General features: G+C 38.9%; 2 protein-coding genes and 1 long non-coding RNA gene across 4 annotated transcripts in view; 2 read left to right on the top strand and 1 right to left on the bottom strand.

The window, feature by feature from the left end:
• Positions 1–4358: 4358 nt before the first annotated feature.
• Positions 4359–19975, top strand: Ier3ip1 (immediate early response 3 interacting protein 1). The gene is made up of 3 exons (XM_020172482.2): positions 4359–4565; positions 16439–16540; positions 17370–19975. Exons 1-3 carry the CDS (start codon positions 4475–4477, stop codon positions 17423–17425), a joined length of 249 nt encoding a protein of 82 aa, XP_020028071.1. The 5' UTR covers positions 4359–4474; the 3' UTR covers positions 17426–19975.
• On the bottom strand, positions 19146–22594 carry LOC141422476 (uncharacterized). The gene is made up of 2 exons (XR_012447038.1): positions 22509–22594; positions 19146–20981 (listed from the first exon to the last, which is right to left on the bottom strand). It is a non-coding gene; the product is annotated as an uncharacterized lncRNA (long non-coding RNA).
• Hdhd2 (haloacid dehalogenase like hydrolase domain containing 2) overlaps positions 22591–22795 on the top strand; it is a 34497-nt gene continuing 34292 nt past the window's right edge. Inside the window, exon 1 of one of the 2 annotated variants that reach the window (XM_074069870.1) lies at positions 22591–22711. The gene's annotated coding sequence lies outside the window, so the exon portion shown is untranslated. Of the gene's footprint in view, positions 22738–22795 lie in introns of both variants that reach the window. The other variant, XM_074069871.1, reaches the window with a different exon arrangement.

The following is a 22795-nucleotide window of genomic DNA, read 5'->3' on the forward strand; positions in this document are numbered from 1 at the left end:
TATAAGGCAAAAGTACTGATATAGGAAAGGGTAAAAAATTGAATTCAATAATGCATTCTCTCATATATATATATGAAGACGGAGTTGTGGAGCATTTTTAACTCTAAAAGGTAAAGTTTGGATCCTACACTTACCCTGCTTCCCCATGAATACTATATCCACCCCATTCCCACATCTAATCAAGGGTCAAATATGAAAATTATCCTAGACGTAATCTTAACCATTGTTGTCCCTTACCTAAAGGAACCCACTGGTCATCGGAGGCACCAATTCCTTGATTGCTGTCAAAGAAATGAGATCATTGGTTCTATATTAAGAGTTACAAAGAAAGTCTGTGGCAAGATGGTCTAGGAGACACAATGTGCCACTTATCAGTCCAAAGAGAAGAAAACCAAAATAAAGTACCTTGACGAAGAACACAGAGAGACATCTGTCTCTGAATTTGAAAAAAACAAAATTTCATTCCCAACAGAAGGATCTGATAGGGCAACTAACATGAATGCATAAAACCTTATCAACATCAGAAGCTCGGCACCAAGCAGTAAGTTAAGAAAAAAAAGATTGGCAGTACTGGGGATTGAACTCAACACTTTGTCCTTGATAAGCAAGTGCTTTACCACTTAAGCTACATTCCCAGCCCAAATTATAAATTTTTTCTTGCAGTATTGGGGTTTGAACCTGCTAGGCAGGTACTCTACCACGAGCCATTCTGCCAGCCCTGTTTTGTGTTGGGGTTTTTTGAGACAGGGTCTTGAGAGCTATTTGCTTGTGCTGGCTTGGAACCAAAATCCTCCTGATCTCTGCCTCCTGATTAGCTAGGATTACAGGCATGAGCCACTGGTGCCCAGCTTCCAAGTTACAATCTTAAATAGATCACAACCAATAATTTTTTTCGAGCTGCTAAGATGAAGAATACGCATTTTATCTAGTTTTCTGTTGTTAAGAAGCAGATTTATTTTACCGTGACAACTACTTCATAAATATATAATAAAATTTCCAGGCTTTTGTATTTCTTTGGAAGTAAAGACATCATAGGAGCAATTCTTTTAAAGAACATAATCTGCTTTTATCAGCTTAAGCTGGAAGCCTGGATTTTTGAAAAATAATGAATCAGATAACATGGCACTAGTACTTGTTCACTACTTTATATTTTAAGCTGCTTTTGCTAGATTTTTAGAGCTCAAGGGGCCTCAGCTATGATAATCACCTAATTTTATAGATGAAGTGACAGAGGCCCAGAGAGGTTAACCTGATTCTTTTGACAATAAAAGATTCAGATCATGTAAATTGTAACCCAGTGGCAGCAGGAAGAGATAGCTTATGGGAGGCATGTGGAATGGCATAATTGCATTTACACCTCCACTCCATCCATGTTGTCCCTTACCTTAGTTTTCTATTGCTATAATGAAATTCCTGAGACTAGAAATTTATTTTAAGAAGATTTGTAAGCTTATGGTTCTAGATGTCCAAGAGCATTGTAGCGGCATCTGCTTGGCTTCTGATGACAACCTCTTGGCAGAAAATGGACGAGCAAGCAGGCACATACAGAAGAAAGGCAAAAGAGACCCAAGGAAAACTGTAACTCATATTTACCAACCCAGTCTCATGATAACTAACCCATTCTCACAGGAACTACATTAATACCTTCATGAAGATGAAGCTCCCTTGACCTAATTACCTTATAAAGATTCCACCACTTCTTAACACTATTATGTTGGCAGCCAACCCTCAACCTGAGTTTTGGAGGAGATGAACCATACTCAAACCATAGCATCCCCTTTTTCACTATCTTCCCCCAGTAAATAGTCTAATAAAAACTATGACACACTGTGAAGTGAAAGCTTCCAAACAAGTTCATCTAGATGCCCTTCCCTTCCTCCAGCTTAGTGCAGAAATCCTAGAGTGGCCATTCTCCACGTTCAGAATAACTTTCCTTCACTGTTATGGACTAAATGATTGTGTGTTACAAAAGTTCATATGTTGAAACCCTACCCCCAAATGGTGTGGCATTACAAGGTGCAGTTTTTAGGAGATAATTATAGAATTATAAAAGGTCTTGAGGTTAGAGACCTCATTAAAAGTTAATGTTCATGTAAGAGTTCTAAGGGAGTTCTCTTCTTCCTTCTCCACTATGTGAGGATGTGAAGATACAACTAGAAGTCGGCAATTTGCAACTGTTTCAGGAGGTTGCTAGCTTAGATATGGGACTCTTGAGGCAATTTAGCAGGAAGCAACGTTTTATTGTGCCAGCACAGACCTAGTGGACTTGTGTCCAAAGACTGAACCTCAAGAACAAAGTGGTCTCACTTTATATACCCTTGCAAACAGGTTACAGAAGCAAAAAGCAAGGTCTAATCATAAAGGGTTATATTTAATTTTATTGGCTACGTTATCCTAGTGCTTTGTGACTTTCCACTCCCTGGTACTACATGACCTTTCTCATGTTCAGATTTCTCAGGTTTTATTTCTGTGCTATGCCATCCCTACCTCCCTGCTACTTTCTCAGGACTCAGGCCTAGTCTGTTTTCTTTTGATCCTTGTCTCTGTTACACAACCAGGAAAACAGCCTCTATCAGAAGCTGGCACTCTGACCTCAGACTTCCAGCCTCTAGAACTTATAAGAAACAGAAACAAATTTCTTGTTGTTTAAAAGCCATCTGATCCATGGTATTTTGTTATAGCAGCCTGAACAGACTAAGATACACACCATCACCAGTGTCTACAGTTTTATGGCCTTTGATATACTGGAGGATTTGATAGTATCCTGCTGTTTCTTTTGTTCTGTTTATTTTATCCTCCTATGTCTCTCTCTCTACCTGACTTTCACTTAGAACCAGATTTTGGAGATAATGTTTAATGTACATCTGTGGGAAATAATACATCTCTTCTTCCCGGTAAATACTACCTAGTTGACCTATTTAAGTTTACTTTCTTCTTGGGAACTTAACTGTTCAGTTTTTTTTCACTCTCTCTTCCAGCAGTAACAATTCCTTTATGGAACTGAATGTAGTACTTCCCTCCTTTTGATCTTAGGGGACCTTGAGAAGTTCAGGAAGTGATCACTTTACCTATTTGCTCTCAAACAACGTCTAAAAATTTAGCATAGTCTAACCAAGCATCTCTTACTGATGCTGTCAAAGACAAGCAAAGTCAGATGTTAAAATGATAATGACAGATTTTAATAAGTAAATACCAATGTAATGGGGAAGAGGGCCCCGTATGAATTGAATTCAACTAGGATTCCTACAGAGGTGACTGGTGCCTTAAGGGATAATGAGGAAGGGGAACACAGTAGAGTCAGAGAAGTGAAATATTATAAACAGTTGATCAGTGGAAATGCAATTAGGCCAGTTTCATCTATCACTTGGCATTTATGGAAGTTAGGATCCTATTCTCCCACAGAGAATGGAAGACAGAGGCCCAATCCTTCCTGACAATTAATTTTAAAGGGATGGCTTTCAGGTTCTAGGAAAGGAGCTCCTGAATCATAGGAGATACAAAGATATCTCAAAGACACAGAGGAAGGATTCAGCACTGTGAGCCCTTTTCAGTTAATGCTGTAGGAAAGAGGGGTCAGGAGACAGTCTCTAGCTGTTGACTAGAATAAACAATAAATTATTTTGACAGCCTTGAACTTTCTCAGGGAAGCACTTTAAGGTGGGCTAGGGCCATCCTCGCAATGCAGCTGTGAACTGTTAGAAATGTTGTTAATGCTTATTTAGGTTTTCTAATGTGATGATAAGGGGATGAATGAAATACTTGTTGCAATTCTAAAGTTTTTGTAGGCCAACATAAAGGCCTAGTTCAGAAGAGGGCTCAGAGGATCCTGGCTTGAATTTGGTCAAGGAGAGAAGATTTCTCATGGGAATTATGTTATGTTATTTTATTGCTATTTTTAAAAAAATTGTATTTGTCAAAGCCTCTGTTTCCTCAGCATTAAAAAGGGAGTTTTGACATCCCAAACAGCTCTCGGGAGCAGCTGAGGCAGCACTGTCCAAATAGAAACATAATGTAAGCTTCATATGTAAGCCATTTCAATGTTCTCAAAGCCACATTAAACAAAGACGGTAAAAATGTTAGTAAAATGTTTTATTTACCTCAATATATTAAAAATACTATTTCAATATATGATCAACAGCTTAAAATTATAGGATATTTTACATCCTTGTTTTCGTTCTCAGTCTTTGAAACCCGGTCTTTGCACATGCAGCTCCTGTCAATCGGCAGCAGCCACGTTTCTATTGTTCAACAGTCGCTTGGGGCTACTGAGATGGACAGTGTCAATCTAGGCAGCTAGGCGGACGCGCCTTGCTGACGTAACGTGGGGGCGGATCTTAGGGGGGCGGAGCTTCTCGGAGAGCGCGTTTTGAGCCGCGCCGGCTTCCGTCGGGGTGAGCGCCGGCTGTGGCCGCGCCACGTCCGCTGTGGCGGCGGGAGAGGAGCGGCTGGGCCTCCGGGCGGCGTTTGGACAACCATGGCCTTTACACTGTACTCGCTGCTGCAAGCGGCCCTGCTCTGCGTCAACGCTATCGCCGTGCTGCACGAGGAGCGCTTCCTCAAGAACAGTAAGTGGGGCCACAGGCTGAGGTGGCGGCAGGGCCCTGATGGGGGTGGGGAGGGGACGAACCCCGTCGGGGTCGCGTGAGGGGACGAACCCGGCAGGACCGACTGCAGCCGAGGGCGCAGCCGGGGATGAGGGGAGCGACTTCCATGCAGGGCAGCCGAGACACTTTCCTGTCAGAGGTTTGAGGTCAACAGCGGCGTGAAGGTTGAGCAGATGCCCCCTGTGTGAGGGGCCCTCGGCCCGGGGTGGGAGGTACAGAGGCGCGTCGGGTTCACTCAGCCTGCGGTTAGTTTCGGTCACTAATATTCCTGTTGCTGATTTTGTTTTTTTTTTTTTTTTTTGATCGAAAAGTTGGGGTCTGAGGTTGGAGTTAAAGAGTTGGGGGTGGAAGAGGGGGCGTGGCTCCTTTTTGAGTATTAGTATTGAGATTTGAACCGATGGAGGGCGATAGGGCTTCCTAGGCTTTGGGGTTAATAGGACAGGGAAAGGACTGGGAATTATCAGGACAGCAGGCCACCCGTGTTCTAAGAGGTTTGCACGATTTATTGGGTGCCTACAATGTATCAAGGACTGTACTGGACCCTAGAAATACAAAGATGAAGACGTGAGTTATGGCTGCTGGAACCTACAGCCAGGAGATCACCATGCCAGCCTGGGCCAACTGCTTCTTGCTGTATGAGGCAAAATTGAGGCAAGATACGGACAGTGTGAATTATTCATCGTAGTATACCAAGTATTTCTCTGTGAATCATTGAAACTCAGACGCACCAGCAAGATTGATTCATTTCACTTATTACCCAGAAGAGATCTATTGAACACAAATTATGTGCCAGGCACATGTAATAGGAGCTGAAGTTACAGCAGTTACCACACCCTGCTAATGGAATTCAAATAAAAATGAATAAGTAGCAAGAACAAGTATGCAGAATACTACAAGATGCTGATTTGTGAATCTGCAAATATGTCTAACCCTAAATCTGATAAGTGAGTAAACATTAACCAGGTAAAGGTGAAGGTTTGGGAGAAGGTGAGAGACTGAGGAGCGCCTTAAGCAGTGTAGAACTAGTGTGAAAACTGGCATGTGAAATTGGACTCAAGAAAGGTAGTGACATGACCAGATTTGTGTTATGAAGCTCTTTCCAGCCTCCAAATGGATAACAGACTGGAATGGAGAGGGGTGGATGTGGGAAGAACCATTCTGAATAGAGCAAGCAGACAGGGTGTGTGTAATAGTGATAATAGCTAGTATTTATGTAGCAGTTAGTATGTGCAGGATCTCTATCAAGTGCTTCACATATATTACCTTTTGTAACTCACAGTAACCCTAAGAAATAAGTTACTGTTTTTATTCCTGAGGTTTTCTGACTCAAGTCTATCTCTTTAGGCACTACACTATACAGTAAAGCAGTTGTGATCATGTCAGGGGTTGAATCCTGTCCAGAAAATACTGAAGCCCTAATCCTTGATGCCTCCAGTTGGAAACAGAGGCTATGCAGATGTGATCAAATTAAGTGCTGGACCCAAACCTAGTGATTGGTGTTTTTGTAAGGAGCATGAGATACAGAGGCACACAAACATGCACACTGAGGGAACCATATGACAATGGAGATAGAGACTGCAGCGATCTGGCCACAAGCCAATGAACCCATGATTTCCAGAAACTACCAGATTAGGGTTATGAACAAATGCAGCAAAATTGCAGGATACAAGAAAATATATAAAAATCAATTGTCTTTTTGCACATAAACAATCAAAAATGAAATTAAGGAAATAGTTTCATTCATTGTATCAAAAAGATAAAATATTTAAGAATACATCAACAAAAGAAGTACAAGGCACTTTTAAAAGAAATTAGAGAAGATTAAAGATATTCTAAGGTTAAAGTAATGACAGTCTGTGTTCATGGATGAGAAGTCTTAATATTGCTGAGATGATAATACTTAATAATATAGATTTAATGCATTGTTTGCCAAAAATCCCAGCTAGCTTTTTTGGAAAAACTGACATGTTGATCCTAAAAGAAATGCAAGGAACCCAGAATAGCCAAATTGATTAACAGGGAAGAATAAGTTGGACGATTCAGGCTTTTTGATTTGAAAGCTTACTACAGTACCACAAAACAATATAGTATAGGTCAATGAAATAGAATTCAAAGTCCAGAAATTAACCCTTACACTTATGGTTATTTGATTTTCAACAAGGGTACCAAAACAATTCTAAAGGGAAAGAATAGTCTTTTTAACAATGGTGTTGGAACAATTAAATATCCATATGAAAAAGAATGAAGTTAGATTTCTACCTCACTCTATTCACAAAAACTAACTCCACACCATAGGCTTACAAGCTGCAAGATCAAAAGCTCTACAGCTCTTGGTCATAAAACTACATTACTTTGGGTTAGGTAAAACCTTCTTAGGTACAGCCACAAAGCACAAGCCCCAAAGGAAAAAATAAACTGGGCTTCTTCAAAATTAAAAACATTTGTGCTTTAAAGGATACCATCAAGAACATGAAAAGAAAACCACTGAATAGGAGAAAAATATTTGCAACTCTTCTATCTGATGAGGGACTTATATCCAAAAAATATAAAAAAACTATTAAAACTAATATACAAGCTAGTTGGAGATGTAAACTTCAAAGTCTCGATTAGCCCAATAATATAATAATGTAAGACGCCTGCATTAGTGTAATTCTGTTCTTTCGTCACAGCATAAATTTGTGTTATGCCATTGCATCTCAGATTTTGTAGAATAGTCTCAATCATATATTCAAAGTCATTGTCCTAATAAAACTGGTTTTCACTTGGAAGTTTATATCAGAAATATTAGAGGTGGATTTTTTAAAATATACCTGGGCGTGGTGGCTCATATCTATAATCCCAGCTATTTAGGTGGTGGATCACAAGTTCAAGGCCAGCCTGGGGAAAAAGTTAGTGAGATCCTCATCTCAACCAGTCTTTATTTATATATAGGTTGTGTGTACAGATTCGTGCCCCTAGATTCCAAGAAGCTGTTGGAATGGCCCAGAAATGATACACACTTTGCTTTCCAGAACTTTGTCTTCCACATTTCCATTTCTGCCCAGAGGAAGCATAGAACTAAAGGAAAATACCACAGTGGTTTATCTTATGTGGATAAACTATTATTTTATAGTATCTAAATATCTGTATTTTAAGTACTTATTAAATATTACTTATGCATGCATCTAACTCTTGTTGCATAGGTTTTTATGTCTACCTTTTTACTTGTCATCCAGTCTCCAGTTTTGCTTCTTTTTGTTCTGCCTTCTAGACAAAGCTTAGAATGTTGTTTGGTAGTTTGCAGTTCTTCAATATTTGTAGCCTTCAACATAATATTCAGATTCCTTGTGTGACTTTCTGCTCTTCTCCTTCCCCTGTATTTAGCTGTGTGACATTCTCACCATGGTGTTTTTCCTAGGGCTGAACTTTTACTAAATCATACGTCTTGCACTGCCTGCAGGGACTTACCCTTTTTGCTTCAACTAGCTAACTCTTCAGCCCTTCCTTTAAAGCCTACCTCTGGCATTTCTCTTTTCCACAAACCATTTCTAATCCATCTTCATGGGCTGCATAGCACTCTGTAGTTTCTCTTCTGCCTTCTCTAATAGACAGAGATTCTCTTATCTTTACAGTTCTGTCAATCAGTGAGTGTTTTCTAAATAACTGAAGAACTACCATTATCATATTCTTGACATTCCTGGTTTGAGGACCATTATTTGTACAAATAGCTTATTAGCTAGTATTTGACCATAGTGCAGAGAATGTGTTGGTTGTTCTAGTTCTACACAATGATGTTAACTTTCTTTTAACCCTAGGGAAAAAATGGATTTTATTTATTTATTTATTTAGGTGATAGTGGGGTTTCAACTCAGGACCTTGAGCTTGCCCTAGGCAAGTGCTCTACCACTTGAGCCATGTCTCCAGTCCTTTTTGCTTGGGTTGTTTTTAAGAAAAGGTCTCACTTTTTGTCAGGGTGAGTCAGGACGGGATTATACTACTTATACTTCCTGCAGTAGCTGGGATGACTGACACATACCACCATGCCCAGCTTTTTCAGTTGAGATAGGGTCTTTTGAACTTCTTGCCCAGGTTGGCCTTAAACTGCAATCCTCCTGTTCTCAGCTTCCCAAGTAGCTAAGATTACAGGTTGGAGCCACTGTACCTGGCTAAAAACAGTGGATTTTAATACCTTCAGAAGTGTTTTTATTAGAGTTTTTGTGGTGGTAAGTATCAATTTGACAAGTATTTGCTATATCCAGTACTAGGTTATTGAGCAATACAAAAGAAATAAGAAACAGTGTACTGGTCAGCTCTGGCTGCCATAACAAAGTATCGTACAGCTGAGTGGCTTTAGCAACAGAAAGTTACTTTCTCACAGTTCTGATTGCTGGAAGTCTAAGATAAAGGTGTCATTATTGTCCAGTTCTGCTGAAGGACCCCTTTCTGGCTTATAGGTGGCTCCTACATGGCAGAGACCGCTTTCTCTTGTAAGGCCACATTCTTACTGGTCTAGGGCCCCTCTGTTATGGTCTCAGTTAGCCTTAATCTACCTCCTATAGACCCTGACTCTAGACACAGTCACATTGGGGATTAGAGTTTCAACATATGAAGGAATATAGGTACAATTCAGTGCATAGCAAACAATTAAAATATCACAAGCTATTTAAGCCTTATTTGATTCAAGGTTTAAATGACTGCTTCAGACCAATGTACTATTTTGGATTTTAGAATAGAAAGAGTTGTGTGAACTTGAGTAACAAAGAGAAAATTCTGAAGGGGATTAATTTTAGTAAGTTGGGTTTGCATTTATGTATAGAGAAAGGAACAAGGCATACAGGAGTTAGACTTCATTCCAGCATGACAGTTTATAAAACCTTGAGGAATGTTTTCATGTAGATGTAAGTTTCACTTTAAGTATATACTCCTAAATAGCATTTGTTGAATTTAATCAGAGACGAAATGGAATTATTATCCTGAACTGGGAATTATATAGAACTAAAGAAGTTAATGTAAGTTTACCAGATTTACTTCAGCATTCATCTGTTTTGCTGAAGGCATTCTTTAAACTCTTAACATTCACAGAGTTTTGTGTAGTTTATTAGGTACTTTCACATTTATGATAGCATTTGATTTACATGCAAACTTGATGACACTGAAAGTAAATTGCTTGCATTCTCTTTTACATGTATGGAAATTGATCTCAGATTTGTTCAGGGTCTGCTAACTCAGAACCTTAGTTAATAGTTTTCCTTCAGAGTGTGTCTAAGCTGAGGGTTTTTGAGGCTGGGTAGATTGCCATTTTGTATGTGACTTTGAAGTTAGAGCAGAAGAATATATTTGATATTTGCAATTAGTAACTTTTCTGTATAAGTTCATTCCTGAAATTATAGGAGTGACTACTTGTAGCTGGTCTTATTATTTGCTAGGCTCTGTAGCTATGGACATAATAAGAAAGTCACAAAATTAAATCTTTAATAAAAAAGCAAAGCTTCATAAAGCTTTGGCCAGGTTCTTGAGAAAAACAACTGAGACTCCCAATGTAGAGTTGGAGGGAAAACTATTTATTATAATAAAAGATAATCCCAAGCACCTGGTCTTTTATTTGTCACATTTGTATTCATCTGTGGAATATCTGGACAAATGATGTACTCTCCTTCTAAAATTCTGTTTTGTTTTTCATTCTGGTGGCAAAAGAATAGAGACGAGGCTAAGTTAACTGGGGATTTACCATTTGTTTTCATTATTTAAATGCTGATGCTTACCTTACTGTTACAGAGTCTTACCGTTTTGTTAAAAAGCAGTTTAATGTTTTCTAACATTAGTCAGATGTCAGTTCTTTCATTATGTTAAAAAATATACAAACACCTTTTTGGAACAGGTCTAAAAGAAAAAAGATTGCTGGGAATTAATGGTCTCTAATAAATTGGGTACATGGTCTATATAGTACTTAAAACAAGTTCCTTTTATTATCTGAGAAATTGTCCTTTCTACCCAAGGATTGATAATTTTGGCAATCATAAATTACAAAAAAGCAAGTAAAACAAAACCAGAATGGGGTGTGATGGCTCATGCCTAAATTCCCAACTGCTTGGGAGGTGGAGATGGGGAGTATCACAGTTGGACAAAAAGTTAGGGAGACCTCATTTCAACAAACAAGCCAGGCATGGTGGCTGGATACATGGGAGGCATAGGTAGGAGGATCACTGTCTCAGGCCAACCCTGGGGAAAAAAAAAGTAGAGCAAAAAAGGGCTGGAGCCATCGCTCAAGTGGGAGAGCACCTCCAAGGCCCTGAGCTCAGACCTCAGTACTGCCAAAAAACAAACAAACAAGCAAACAGACAAAAACAATAGCACCATTTAGACATAATTTTAAATTCCAAGTGACTCATGGATGAAGTTCTCCACTTAACAGAACTTGTCCCTGCCTTCAAGATGTCCACTATCTAGAGATGATGGACTAATGGCAGAAGACTTCATTCTCTAGTAGATAAGCATCCTTACAGACTTTCTTTTTTAAATTTATTTTTATCAAATTAATCTCTGTATAGTTTTCAAAGTTGAAAATCTCTGCAGGTTATAAAAGAGTACACATCTCTTGCCCCATTTCTCAACCTGAGCTTCATTTCCCAAAAACAACTGTTTTTAAACACTTCCAAGTTTTAAGTTACTGACTTAACTACTATGGGAGAATTTGGTACAATTGTATGATCAGCAGCACATTCATGCTTCCCTTGTCCATCTTCAACCAATTACTGACTATATCAGTAGTCTGTACATATACTGAGTCCCTGAATATGGCTCATTGCTGAACCATAAAAATAACTTTTAAGTCTCTAGATGATCTGTGTGGATTGTATGTCATCTTCTAGATTGAAACAGATTTCAAAATTTTTAAGACATTGTTCCATTTTCTCATTTCCAGTGTTGCTGTTAAGTCTCATGCCATTTTGTTCATTCTCTTTACTTTTAGGGATCTGGAATTTTCAATAATGTGACAATATGAGCATCTTTTTTCATTTATTAGATTGTATTCTAATTGGAACCTTTTGGTGAAAAGGCTCATGTATTTCAGTTATGGAGTATCTTTGATCATTTTTTCCTGTTTGTTTTCTTTGCTCTTTCTAGAACTTGGTTATTTTGACATATTCATGCTCTAATCTTTAATTTTGCCTTATTTGGTACATTTCTTCAACATGATCTCTTAATCCCTTTTTAAAAATTTTTTTGGTGGTACTAAAGTTTAAATTCTGCCTCTCTATTGCTAGGCAGATGGTCCAGCACTTGAGCCACATCCCAACCCTTAACCCCTTCTTTTGAACTTTTTTTTCCCGTAATATAACAGGAGCTCTTATTGATCCCTTGAATGTTCCCTTTTTATGGCATGCTGTACTTATTGCATGATTACAGTAATTTTTCCCTAAATTTTTTTTTTATGTTTTCTTTTACTTTTGCATCGTCTCCTGCTCAGCATCTCCTTTTCCATTTTTTTGACCCGCCTTTCCATGTTAAAGATTGTTCCCTATAACTATCAGTTTATTTTTAAGTGTGTGACACTGCAAGATTTGTTGAAATGAAGTTCCATGTGTGCTCAGGCTTGTTTACTGGTGTACCTCACCACGAGGTGAATGAAGTTGGCTGTTCCATTGAGCTGAGGCCATTCAAGTGTCAGTACATGAAGTCTCTTCCTGGGCAGCTGGACAATTTCCAGAGTAATTTTCTAATTCTCTGCTTGTAGAATATGTTATAAATCCAGACTTATGTGAGAGACAAGCAGGGTCTTACAGTTTGGTCTTCAGGCATTTCTTTTACTCCAGGGCTGTCTCCAGGTCCAGAGCCTCTCTGCTGAGTAAGCACCTATCCTTTGATAGGGTAGGAGAGGGGAAGTCTTCCCCTCTTGCAGTCAAGGGAAGGGCCTGGGGAATCTTAACTGCTGTTAATAGGCTTTTCAGTTAACCCCGATCTTCATCCCTGTTGCCCACACTGGAATTGTGAGATTTCCCTCACCTTTGTGGGCTCCCAGAATGTGTCACTTTAGTTTTTTATTGTGTGCCTCCCTGCAGGGTTTGGGTTTAGCTTTTCCTTAATTTTTTTTTTTTTGGCGGTACTGGGGTTTGAACTTAGTGCATCGCACTTGCTAGGCAGGTGCTCTACCATCTGAGCCACTCCATGAGCCCTTTTTTTGTGTTGGGTGTTTTCGAAATAGGGTCTCATGAGCAACGTGCCCAAACTGGCTTCAAACTGCAATCCTCCTGATCTCTGTGCTTCCCAAGTACATAGGATTACAGGCGTAAGCCCCCTTGCGCCCAGCTAAGTAAGTTTTTAATTGTCCAAATTTTGATTGACTTCTCTTCCTGGAGTCTTCTGCCTTTATTGTCATTTTTAAGTAGGGTTGCCAGAAAAAACTGAGAACAAAGTAATGTTTAACCAGAACCAAGCTTCTTTTTATCATGCAGAAGTTTTATATTAGACTTAATATGAGTGAGACTAAGTTTATAATTACCTCAGTCATTCTCCTTTCCCATAGAAATTTTTCTGTAGTGGTTATATATTTTGGAAGATAGCACAACTGATAGTGGCTATTTTGTGTGTTGTGGATGGCTAGAGAGACTAATGTATGAAATGATTTTTACTATCCTGTAAGTACTGGAAGGCTTTGAACTACAAAAAGAGGTCTGCCAAATGGTGGAGAATGCTGATTGTGCTGCCTGGATAAGTGAGACAGCTTTTTGAAAAAAATAAGATAGATGATAACTTTATAATAGAGTAAGAACCAATGATGGAAGAGCAACTTAAGTACTTGTCAGAGAAAAGGGCAAGGAGAGGGAGGTAGGTTTGGAATAGGAGGACGATTTTTCCCAGGCAAGAAACAGTTTATATCTTGCATGCTTCATTCTGCTATACACATTATTTTACATTTTCATATTTCTGAAGTTAGCTAGGATTGATGTGTACACTTAATACTGGAGAATTTCTTTCTCCCTCCCCAAAGCTATCATTGAACGATTGGTTCATCTTTTAATTTGGGTGTCTTAAAAATGAAGAAATTAGCTATGCACCAATGGCTCATGCCTGTAATCCCAGCTATTCAGGACATCAGGAGGCTGATGACTCAAAGCCAGCCTGGGCAAATAGTTCACGAGACCTTAAATTGAAAAAACCCATCACAGAAAAAGTGAGCTGGTGGATTAGCTCCAGGTGTAAGTTCTGAGTTCAAACCCCAGTACTGAAGAAAGAAAAAAAAAAAAGTGAAGAAATAAGCCAGGCATGGTGTCTCAAACCTGTAATACTAGCTGCTTGGGGGGTGGAGATCAGGAGAATAGCAGTGCAGACCATCCTGGGCATAAAGTGAGGCCCTGTCTCAAAAATAACCAGTGCAAACAGGACTGACGAAGTGACTCAAGTGGTATCATGCCTGCCTAGCAAGCATGAGGCCTTGAGTTCAACCCCCAAGAAGGGCCAAAAAAAAAAAAAAAAAAAAAAAAAGGAAAGAAGAAATAAAAGCTGTTTGAAAGTTTTATTTGTGATTCTAAAATTTACTTATTTTACCTTATCCCTTATTAACTCAGTCTACTATAATTCAGTTTAATTCTGAAAACATTTGCTAAGTACTTGCTCTGGTGTGAGTGGGGAAAAGTGGAAAGATGACTAAATTGCAGTCCCTGTTCTCTAGGAATTTGTAATATAATGTGACACATTTGAGAATAATGAGCCAAGAAGATGAAAATCACTGTAATCAGTGGGTTATTTGGGGAGCAAAGAGAAAAGTTTTTGATGACATGTGGAAGGAAATTAGGATAGATCCTTTCACTGAAGTAACACCTATATCAGAAGCTACCTTTAACATGTACAGCAGTTAATGGGATAGGAATACAGTTGTCTCTTAATGTCTGTGGGAGACTGGTTCCAGGACACACTGACATATCCCAGAATGTCACTTTAAGGAATTTGGACTCTGTTCAGTAGGCAGTGTGACTGATCACAGAATTTTGAGGTAGAAAGGTCTGTGTCTTTAAGGGAAAAATCTTAAGGGGTTGAAACAGCAAGATTACAGTGGTGTCTACTGAGTCTCACAAGAAGGTAACTGTTGTGGTAGTAACATCTGTGATGCCGTGTATGTACTGTGTGGAAGTTTTCAAAAGAGTGAAAGAACTGGAAGGGATGTAAGCAGAACCTGAGCTAGGCTTTGAAGGGTGAGTAGGAGTAAAACATCAACTCTGTGGTAAACTTAAATTTGACATTAGTTTTATGCCACAATGTTGTGGATCCCCTTAGTATCCACAGTATATGATTCCAAGGAGGAAAAACCTCAGATGCTCAGGATGCATGGAGTTAATTTGGTACTCCAGACACTTGACTCATTTTTCCCATAATACCCCCAGCTTCTACTGAAGACACGTCACCTTTCAGTAAATCTACAATTTTCACTTTATCACTTAAATTACGCACATTAACTTTTACCTTGCTTTTGGGGGCACCATTTGCTTTTTGGAAGGCAGATTTTCACAAAATGACGGGCAAGGAAACACTTAGCAGATTACACAATAATTTAAACACAACTGACAATAATGTAGGAGTTTTTCCACATCAACTAACTAAGCTACATAATGCTCGCAGAAATTTAAAAATTTTGTTTTTGAACTTTTTTTTTTTTTTTGACTGTGCTTGGTCAAACTGCATGCAATAAATCCATGAAATAAGGTGGGTTTACTGTATCTCAGTGACAAAAAAGCAAGCAGCCATTATTTAGCCTTTATTTCAACCAAATAAAAGCTGATTAAGCAAAGTAATATCTTGTTTCCTTATACTTGGTTCTTTCATTCATAAAAAGACTTTTTCTCTGTCTTCAAGTTTAGGGGATGGCATGTCAGGAATTAATTAAGCCTTGTAGTTATATGAAATAGTGAAAAATAGACCTGAGATGAGGATAAGAGGACAGATTGCAAAAATAGGGACATGTAAGTCTTAAGAGGAATGTATACTGTAACAACAACAACAAAAAGAACTAGTACATTAAAGTAAGGAGATACGGTTTGTAATTGAAAAACAACATAAAAGAAGGTAAAAGACTCACAGAGAGTAACAGGTGTAATGAACTAAGGTCCTCACCTTACAAAAAGAGGAATGACCAGGAAAAGGTGAAAAGAGATGTGTCCTGCTAGTAGGCTCTAGAGCATGCTGTGTCCCAAGGAAAATTTACCCAAGTAATGTAGATAGTGGTTCTCAGATACAGCAATTTCATATTGGTAATTACATTGGATTTTATAAAATCTTTTTATTTTGTTTATTATTGTTATTACTATTACTTGTGGTACTGGAGTTTGAACTAGGCAGGCACTCTACCACTTGAGCCACCTGGCCTAGCACTGGTTAAGTACTAGGAACTGGTTTATAGAAAGTACCAGCTATGGACTGTGGGTGTGGCTCAAGGGGTAAAGGACTTGCCTAGCAAACACAAGGCCCTGAGTTCAAATTCCATACCAAAAAGAAACAGAGCTAATGATTATTCAGCCTGGCACTATGATTTGGTTTTCAGTTCTGGTTTGAGAAATATTTTGTTTGGTATTTTTAAAAAGGAGGTGAAGCCCAGTAAAGATGTCACAGCAGTCATCGTCAGTGAATCAAATGCCACGGACTGTATATTTTATACAACCAAGATGTAAATAAAGTGAAATACGGTATTGCTGCTATCAAAGAAAAAACTAAAATGTTTGATACAGTATCTTATGAAGTATAACTTGATATTTTAAGTCTTTAACAAGGAGGGCTCAAACTAACCTTTTAAAAGATGACTAATGAGGGAGCCAGGCCACTGAATAATACATTTTAACACAGCTAATCATCTTTATATTGTGTAGTTGGCTGGGGAACGGACCAGGGAATCGGCGGATTCGGAGAAGAGCCAGGAATTAAATCGCAGCTAATGAACCTTATTCGATCTGTAAGAACCGTGATGAGAGGTAAGAGGAAAAACTTGTAGAGCACGCTGACGTTTTAATTTTGTGGCTTGATTTAAGTAGCAAAACTTCTGAATGTGAATGCTATTGCATACTCTTTTTGTAGTGGGAGGTTTTTACCCTCTCTATCTTGGCTTTACTCCTTGAAAGTTACTGGTGTCTTTCTTAGATTGCCTCTTACGTCTAGGTAAGGCAGTTGATGCAAATGAAATGCTTAGTGGTATAATCTGTGTGTTACTTGTCAGTGTGAAAGATAAGGTAATTTAGAAACTGTTGCTTCCGTATTGTAAAATCATCTAGAGTTGTGGAAGGTTTCCAAAAGAAAAATAATGATCCTATATCTGCCATTCTATTGGAAAATATTTTTGAGCAAATCAAGAAAGAAGAGTTCAAACACTTGTACTTAAACATTGTAATTAGGGCTTTTCTTTCAGCTACTTTAATGATAACTTTGGGTTCAGTGTTAATAAACTCATTTTTAATTTAGTGATGAAACTACAGAATCATTTTTGCACTGTATTTTAAGTCTCAAGTGTGCAGCCATGTTTATCTGCCTGTGTCCAGCATGCTTTTGTGCTCCCAGAGTTGTACCAACACTATCCACAGATGTTTCACATTGATCTAGTGTGCAATGTGACCCTCATTCCCAGTTACACAAGCCCTCTTTAATATAAAATTTGGGGTTTTATGGTACAGTAAATTTTTTTAAATGGTAGTCTGTTATAACTATGATGACATATTGAACATTTCTATCTTTCTCAGAATCTAGTTACTACTGCTTAATTTTTCCCTTATTTTTCTTTATATTAACAAACTTTTTTTTCCTTTTCAGTGCCATTGATAATAGTAAACTCAGTTGCTATTGTATTGCTTTTATTATTTGGCTGAACATCAGTGGGAGAAACAGGAAATCAGAAGATGAGATGCCAGCAGAAGTTATTACTTTGGTCATTGCTAGAACATTCATTTCTTAACAAGCTGATCTTGGACTTGGAAAAAATGTAAAGTTGACAATAAAACCAGAGTTTCTATTCATCGGATTTTTTTTTAATGTTGCACTTGTAGTTTCATTACAAAAAGATCAGATCTTCAGAGGTAGTAGTGCTCCAGGATTGAAATAGTTTGATTGCTGACTGTTAATAGTTCATGCTAGTAAAGATTGTCAAAAAGATACAGAATTTTCACTTTTGTTTTATTAGATATTTTTCTATCTCTCACTGCTCAGGGATGATTTTTTTTTTCAAAGTTTTGAAATTCCTTGTGACTTAGTTACAATGTGAGAGTGCTTATCCCTCCAATAAAATTTAAAGAATTTTAAAATAATTACTACATGTAAAAGATAAATAGGTAATTTGGATAATTTTGAATTCCTTGGTTAAATATTTAGTCTGGATAATGTCTCTGCTGTGAATAATTCAAACGTATAGATACCATAAGTGGCAATACTCTGATTTCAGGTAGAATTTGATTCTGTAAGTCAGTCACATGATGATTTTGTTTTTGTTGTAAGTTCTTTTATGAATTTATTAATTGGATGATTAGCCCATACTAGTATCTACGTCTTTATTGGTAGAAAAATCTATGTAGAAATAATCTGTGCCCTTTTTACAATGGTGACTTGTTTTATAAAATCAGCATAAATATTAGCCCACAAGAACAAACTTGAACAGTCACAATTAAACTATACTATATAAGAAGACTCTATTGTGAAGCATTTACCTCTCCCCCAAATTATCACACTTCCATTTCTTGGAGCAGGACACTAAAGGATGTGAGTCTTAATTCTTCATTCTGTCAATAGAACATTCATGTTAGATAAATTGTTTTATGTCTTAGACCACCTTGTAAGGTTGTTTGTTCATTCCATAATACAGTTTTATGTAAAACATTAAAACTTATGTAAATGATTTTTTGTGAAAACTTACGAGTTATAATATTTTAAAGGGGTAGAATAGCATCTTTGTTTATAGGAGAACTTTTGTAAATAAAGTTGGATTTTGAAGTCAAGCATTTGTTTTTGTACCTTAGCATAAAACTGTCAGGGTTAATCATATCAATCTCTATTTTGTGTTTAACATTCTTTGCTTAAAACTGCTGAGTAGAGATTTAATCAGAGTAAAGATTCACAATCATAATTTATAATTTCTTCATTGAATTAACTGAATTGCTAACATAATTCAAGAAGACTTATGAGCAACTTTTACTGCATAATTTACTTCTAAAACTGTGGAGCAGGTATTTAACACCTGTTGGCAATGCCTGAGTTAGAAGTGGGCTTGTACTGTGGGCTTCCAAATGGATCAAGGAAATATGCCAGGGCATTTGGGTCCTGTGAGAAACTAGTATTTTTGGTGCTAAGAAGTAGTGTTCTTTTGGCCTAACAAAGAATGATACATGAGTCCAAGTTTGAGCCTCTCAACAGATTTTCTTAAAAAGCAATTAATTGAGGGCACTCCCAATTGTTCACATGCTGTGAGTCATAAAAATTTTTTTAGGAGAGGAGAGATTTTGGTCTGATGCTGTTTTTCATGTAAGCATTATAATTTAGTGTTGGGCTATTGTCCATGTCCAAGCTCTACAGGATAGCAGTCAGAGCAGGGAAGGGTCATAGTATTCTGTAGTAAAGCAGTTCTGAGGAAAGTGAAGGACTTCACACCAGAATACTTCATCTCTGGAAGTCACTTCAACAATTCTGGTTTTAATGTGGCTGAAGGGACGTCAATAAGCTTTCACGTATTGGCACTGATTTCCCTAGGGGAGTTATGATTCAGAAACTAGAGTATCTTACTTTAGTAGATAGCAACTTAAGTGCCTGATCGCCTGCTCACATTCTCCCCCTTAACCATTCTCAGGCTTAATAATTTGTGATCACTCTAGATTCCAAATATCTTGGTCTTTAATGTGTTCTGGCCTTGTGTCTATGTGCCTTTGAACTGGTGTGAAGGGTCTTAGCACTACTCTAGATATTATCAAATCCATACCCTAGTACTTAATCAAGCACAGTGGTTTTCCAAACTGATTATGAACAGCAGAACCAGATTACAAAGGAATTTTAATGTAGAACTATAATACTCCAATATCTAAAACATGAGAGCAGGTCATTATTTTGAAGCAGGACTGTGGCCCAGTGGCCCAATGTTGATCCTCCCCTCCATTCATCATCATTCCCAGGGTACTCCCACAAAACCCTAGATTTTCAAGAACACATCTAAAAGTATCTTTTCAAAAGGCCATGTTTTACATGTGATAAGCATAGACAATGCAAATTGTGCTTCAGAGGTGTATGTAGTCACTTGAGTTTATATGTGTGTGCACACATTAGGAAACTACCTAAGAAGCAATATGTATGAATAGTAAGAGCAGGAGGCAGGATATTTCTGATGTCAAACAAAACCTTTTACCATGTAACTTAAGGCAAATAAACTTCCTAAGACCCTGGTAGTTTTTGGTTGTCTCGTCTTTAAAATTGGTCAATAACTTTTAGAACAAAAGCCTGACCTGGATGATTTACAAGTAGATCACTACTCTGACTTCTTCAGCTGAAGAGAGATTCACCTGAAGTTAAATGTTTCTGGTAAAGTAAATCACTTTCTCATTGATTTATTGGTTATTAGCAAAAAAAATTTTGATACTAAGAAAAATGGAATTCTTTGCTAAAATTTTCCTTGTCCCCTGATTATTCATTAAATGTCAGTACTGTGAAAATCTGTAAAGACCTGGGACACAGTGGCAAATGTCCAGGGGTATAAATGATCAAGATAAGTTTTAGAATCCTACTGAGACTATTTCAGTTCCTATCTGCTTTATGTCTTCTTCATTCCTTCATTGGGTCTTTTGCCTTTTTTCTATATTCATCCCCTCTTGAAGTTCTGTCCATTCTTATCTTGCTCTTTGGCAAGCAGAGTTTTGTTGATGAGGAAACCATTAGCTCTGACATAATAGGGAATGACACCATGATGTGCACTACTAATTGCACAAACCTAGTAATTATCTTGAGGCCTTCTGTTCTAACCTATCACCGATTTCAGACATTTTTTTTTTTCCAAGAAAAAAGTCCTTTATTGTCTTCAGAGCTGTGGTAATAGAGCTGGGGTCCTAGGGTGACTCAGGTGGGATTTCCCCGGACTTGGTTGTAGAGGAGGATGGCACCTTTGGCCGAGGGGCAGAGCTCCATTCACATCTCGGTCCCCTGCAATCTCTGTACCTTCTGTGTCTCCACAATCAAGATTCCTGTAGACTCATGGGCCTCATCCCCACTCAGGTAGTAGTTCCTCACCTCTTCAGAAGTCAGGCTCCACCAGATGTAGAACTCAGCACTGGCCCTGCCAGCACTGGTCTCATTGCGGGCGATGCCCAACAGCAGGGGCTGGCTCAGGGTGGGCAGCAGCAGGTTCACCTGGGGCAGGGGATCCCATCTGTCAGTGTCCACTTCCCACATCTACCCCTGTCAATGGAAGAACATCCTATTACCCTTACCCTTACACAGTATTTTGCAGGGTTTTTTTTCCAGACATTTTAAAGTAAGTACTTAGAAACTGCCTTTATTCAAAAGCACTGACTACTCACATGGGCCCACAAGTCAACTAAAAGCAGGATTAAAAATCTCAAATCTCTGCCTCTTTTGCAACTGTCTCCTTTCTTCTGAGCCATTCTCACTTTGGATTCTTAGAAAGACAGGACTAATGGGTAAACATTTTGTGACAAAAATCAAATCTATACTCCAGGCAGCACTGACTTGATAATGCTGAGATGATCAACCAGACCACACTTGACCAAAATTTCTTAGTTATGCATACCTCTCATCCCCTCTTCCCCAGTTCTTCCTCTAAACCTATAGCTCACCTCAGTATCCCAAATATGGGCTGAAATGTTCACTTTCTCTCTTCCTGGGGCTATGTTGAATAAATCTTTCTCTGTCCTTCACTACTTTTGGTGGTTGAATCTAGTCCATTGGAACTCTTGGAGCTGGAGCCCTTGCCCTAAAACTGGTAACATTTTGCCTTCTATCTCTTTGATCTGTTCTCTGCTTTATTTCCACACATTCTAGTCAAAGCATCTCTTGTAATCCCGAAATATCCTTTTTTCTGGTTTCATCCATTTTTGCACCTCTCTGATCCATTCTCTATATTGCCACCAGAGGAAGCAATTAGAAAAAAACGTGTTTAATAGTATCCGCTTGCTGAAATTCCTTTGGTGGTGTTTAAATCTGGTCAAAGACAACTAGTTCGGGAAGGGATCTCGGAACAAGTGTTCTTCAAGTAATCAGGCCTGCATTATACTTAATATGGGTAAGGGAAAAAAAAAAAAACCTTCAGACCCAATGGTTAGGAAAAGTAGGCCTCTTGTTGGGACACAAAGTTTCAGCTCCAACATGACTGAGCTGACTAGCATTAAGCAAGGGAGGGGATGCTGGATGGTGGCCCAACAGCATGTGGGTCCCTGGTCAAGAGCAGAGTAGCAGCCTTGTCGAAGGGTTTCATACATGTAACCAGAGTGTATTTTATCATGTCAGCCTGCTTCGCAAAGCTGTTCAGTCATTTATATAGTGAACACTTAAGAATGAGCATGTTGGCTCCCAATTTATTTGACTCAAGAGGAGACAAGTAGAGATGCCTAGTGTAGGAGGGGGCGGTGAGGAGGCTGTAAGTGTACCAAGATTTTGCTCCCCTAGGAGCAGGTAGGGAAGTTGCAAACGAGGGTTTGGGGAGGCTGATGTGAAAGACAAGGGATGTCGGCTGCTTGAGGTATGATTAATGCGGATAGCAATAAATGCCAGATGCAGTCCACATAGCAAAGGAGGAAACGAAGATTTCGGAGACTGGGTGTTACAAGAAGTATCAAGGAGATGACTTGTGAGCCCTCGGGAATGGACAGGAAACCCAGTGAGGCAAAGTTCCTCTCTAACGCTTAGTTCACAGTTGGCCCTGCAACGATGCTGAGTGAGAGCAGGTCTCCAGAGCCTTTTTCTCACCTTGGGCATAGGCTAGGAAGCGTCCGGGCGGAAGACTCCCGAGCCCGGGATACTGAGCGGAAGATCAGTGAGAAGGGGGGCGGGACTTCCGGCGAGGCAGAGCCCGGCTTCCGGCGTGAGCTGCAGCGTCTGGAACGCTCGAGGCTGTGCGGACGGCGCGGCGGGGCCGGGCCCTTCCTGAGAACGGCGTGCGGGGAGTGGGGGTGAGGAGCCACTGTAAACGGAAAAGGTGGAATTGGGAACGGTAGCCTTTTGGAGGCGGCAGTTCTTATGAGAGGGTTGGGGAA

The sequence above is a fragment of the Castor canadensis genome, chromosome 4, assembly GCF_047511655.1.
Source record: "Castor canadensis chromosome 4, mCasCan1.hap1v2, whole genome shotgun sequence".
NCBI lineage: Eukaryota > Metazoa > Chordata > Mammalia > Rodentia > Castoridae > Castor > Castor canadensis.

Coding starts and splice junctions, on each gene's coding strand:
- Ier3ip1 (XM_020172482.2), top strand. CDS start 4,475: ATGGCCTTTACACTGTACTCGCTGCTGCAAGCGGCCCTGCTCTGCGTC. Junction 4,566..16,438: donor GGAGCGCTTCCTCAAGAACA/GTAAGTGGGGCC, acceptor TATATTGTGTAG/TTGGCTGGGGAACGGACCAG. Junction 16,541..17,369: donor TGTAAGAACCGTGATGAGAG/GTAAGAGGAAAA, acceptor TTTCCTTTTCAG/TGCCATTGATAATAGTAAAC.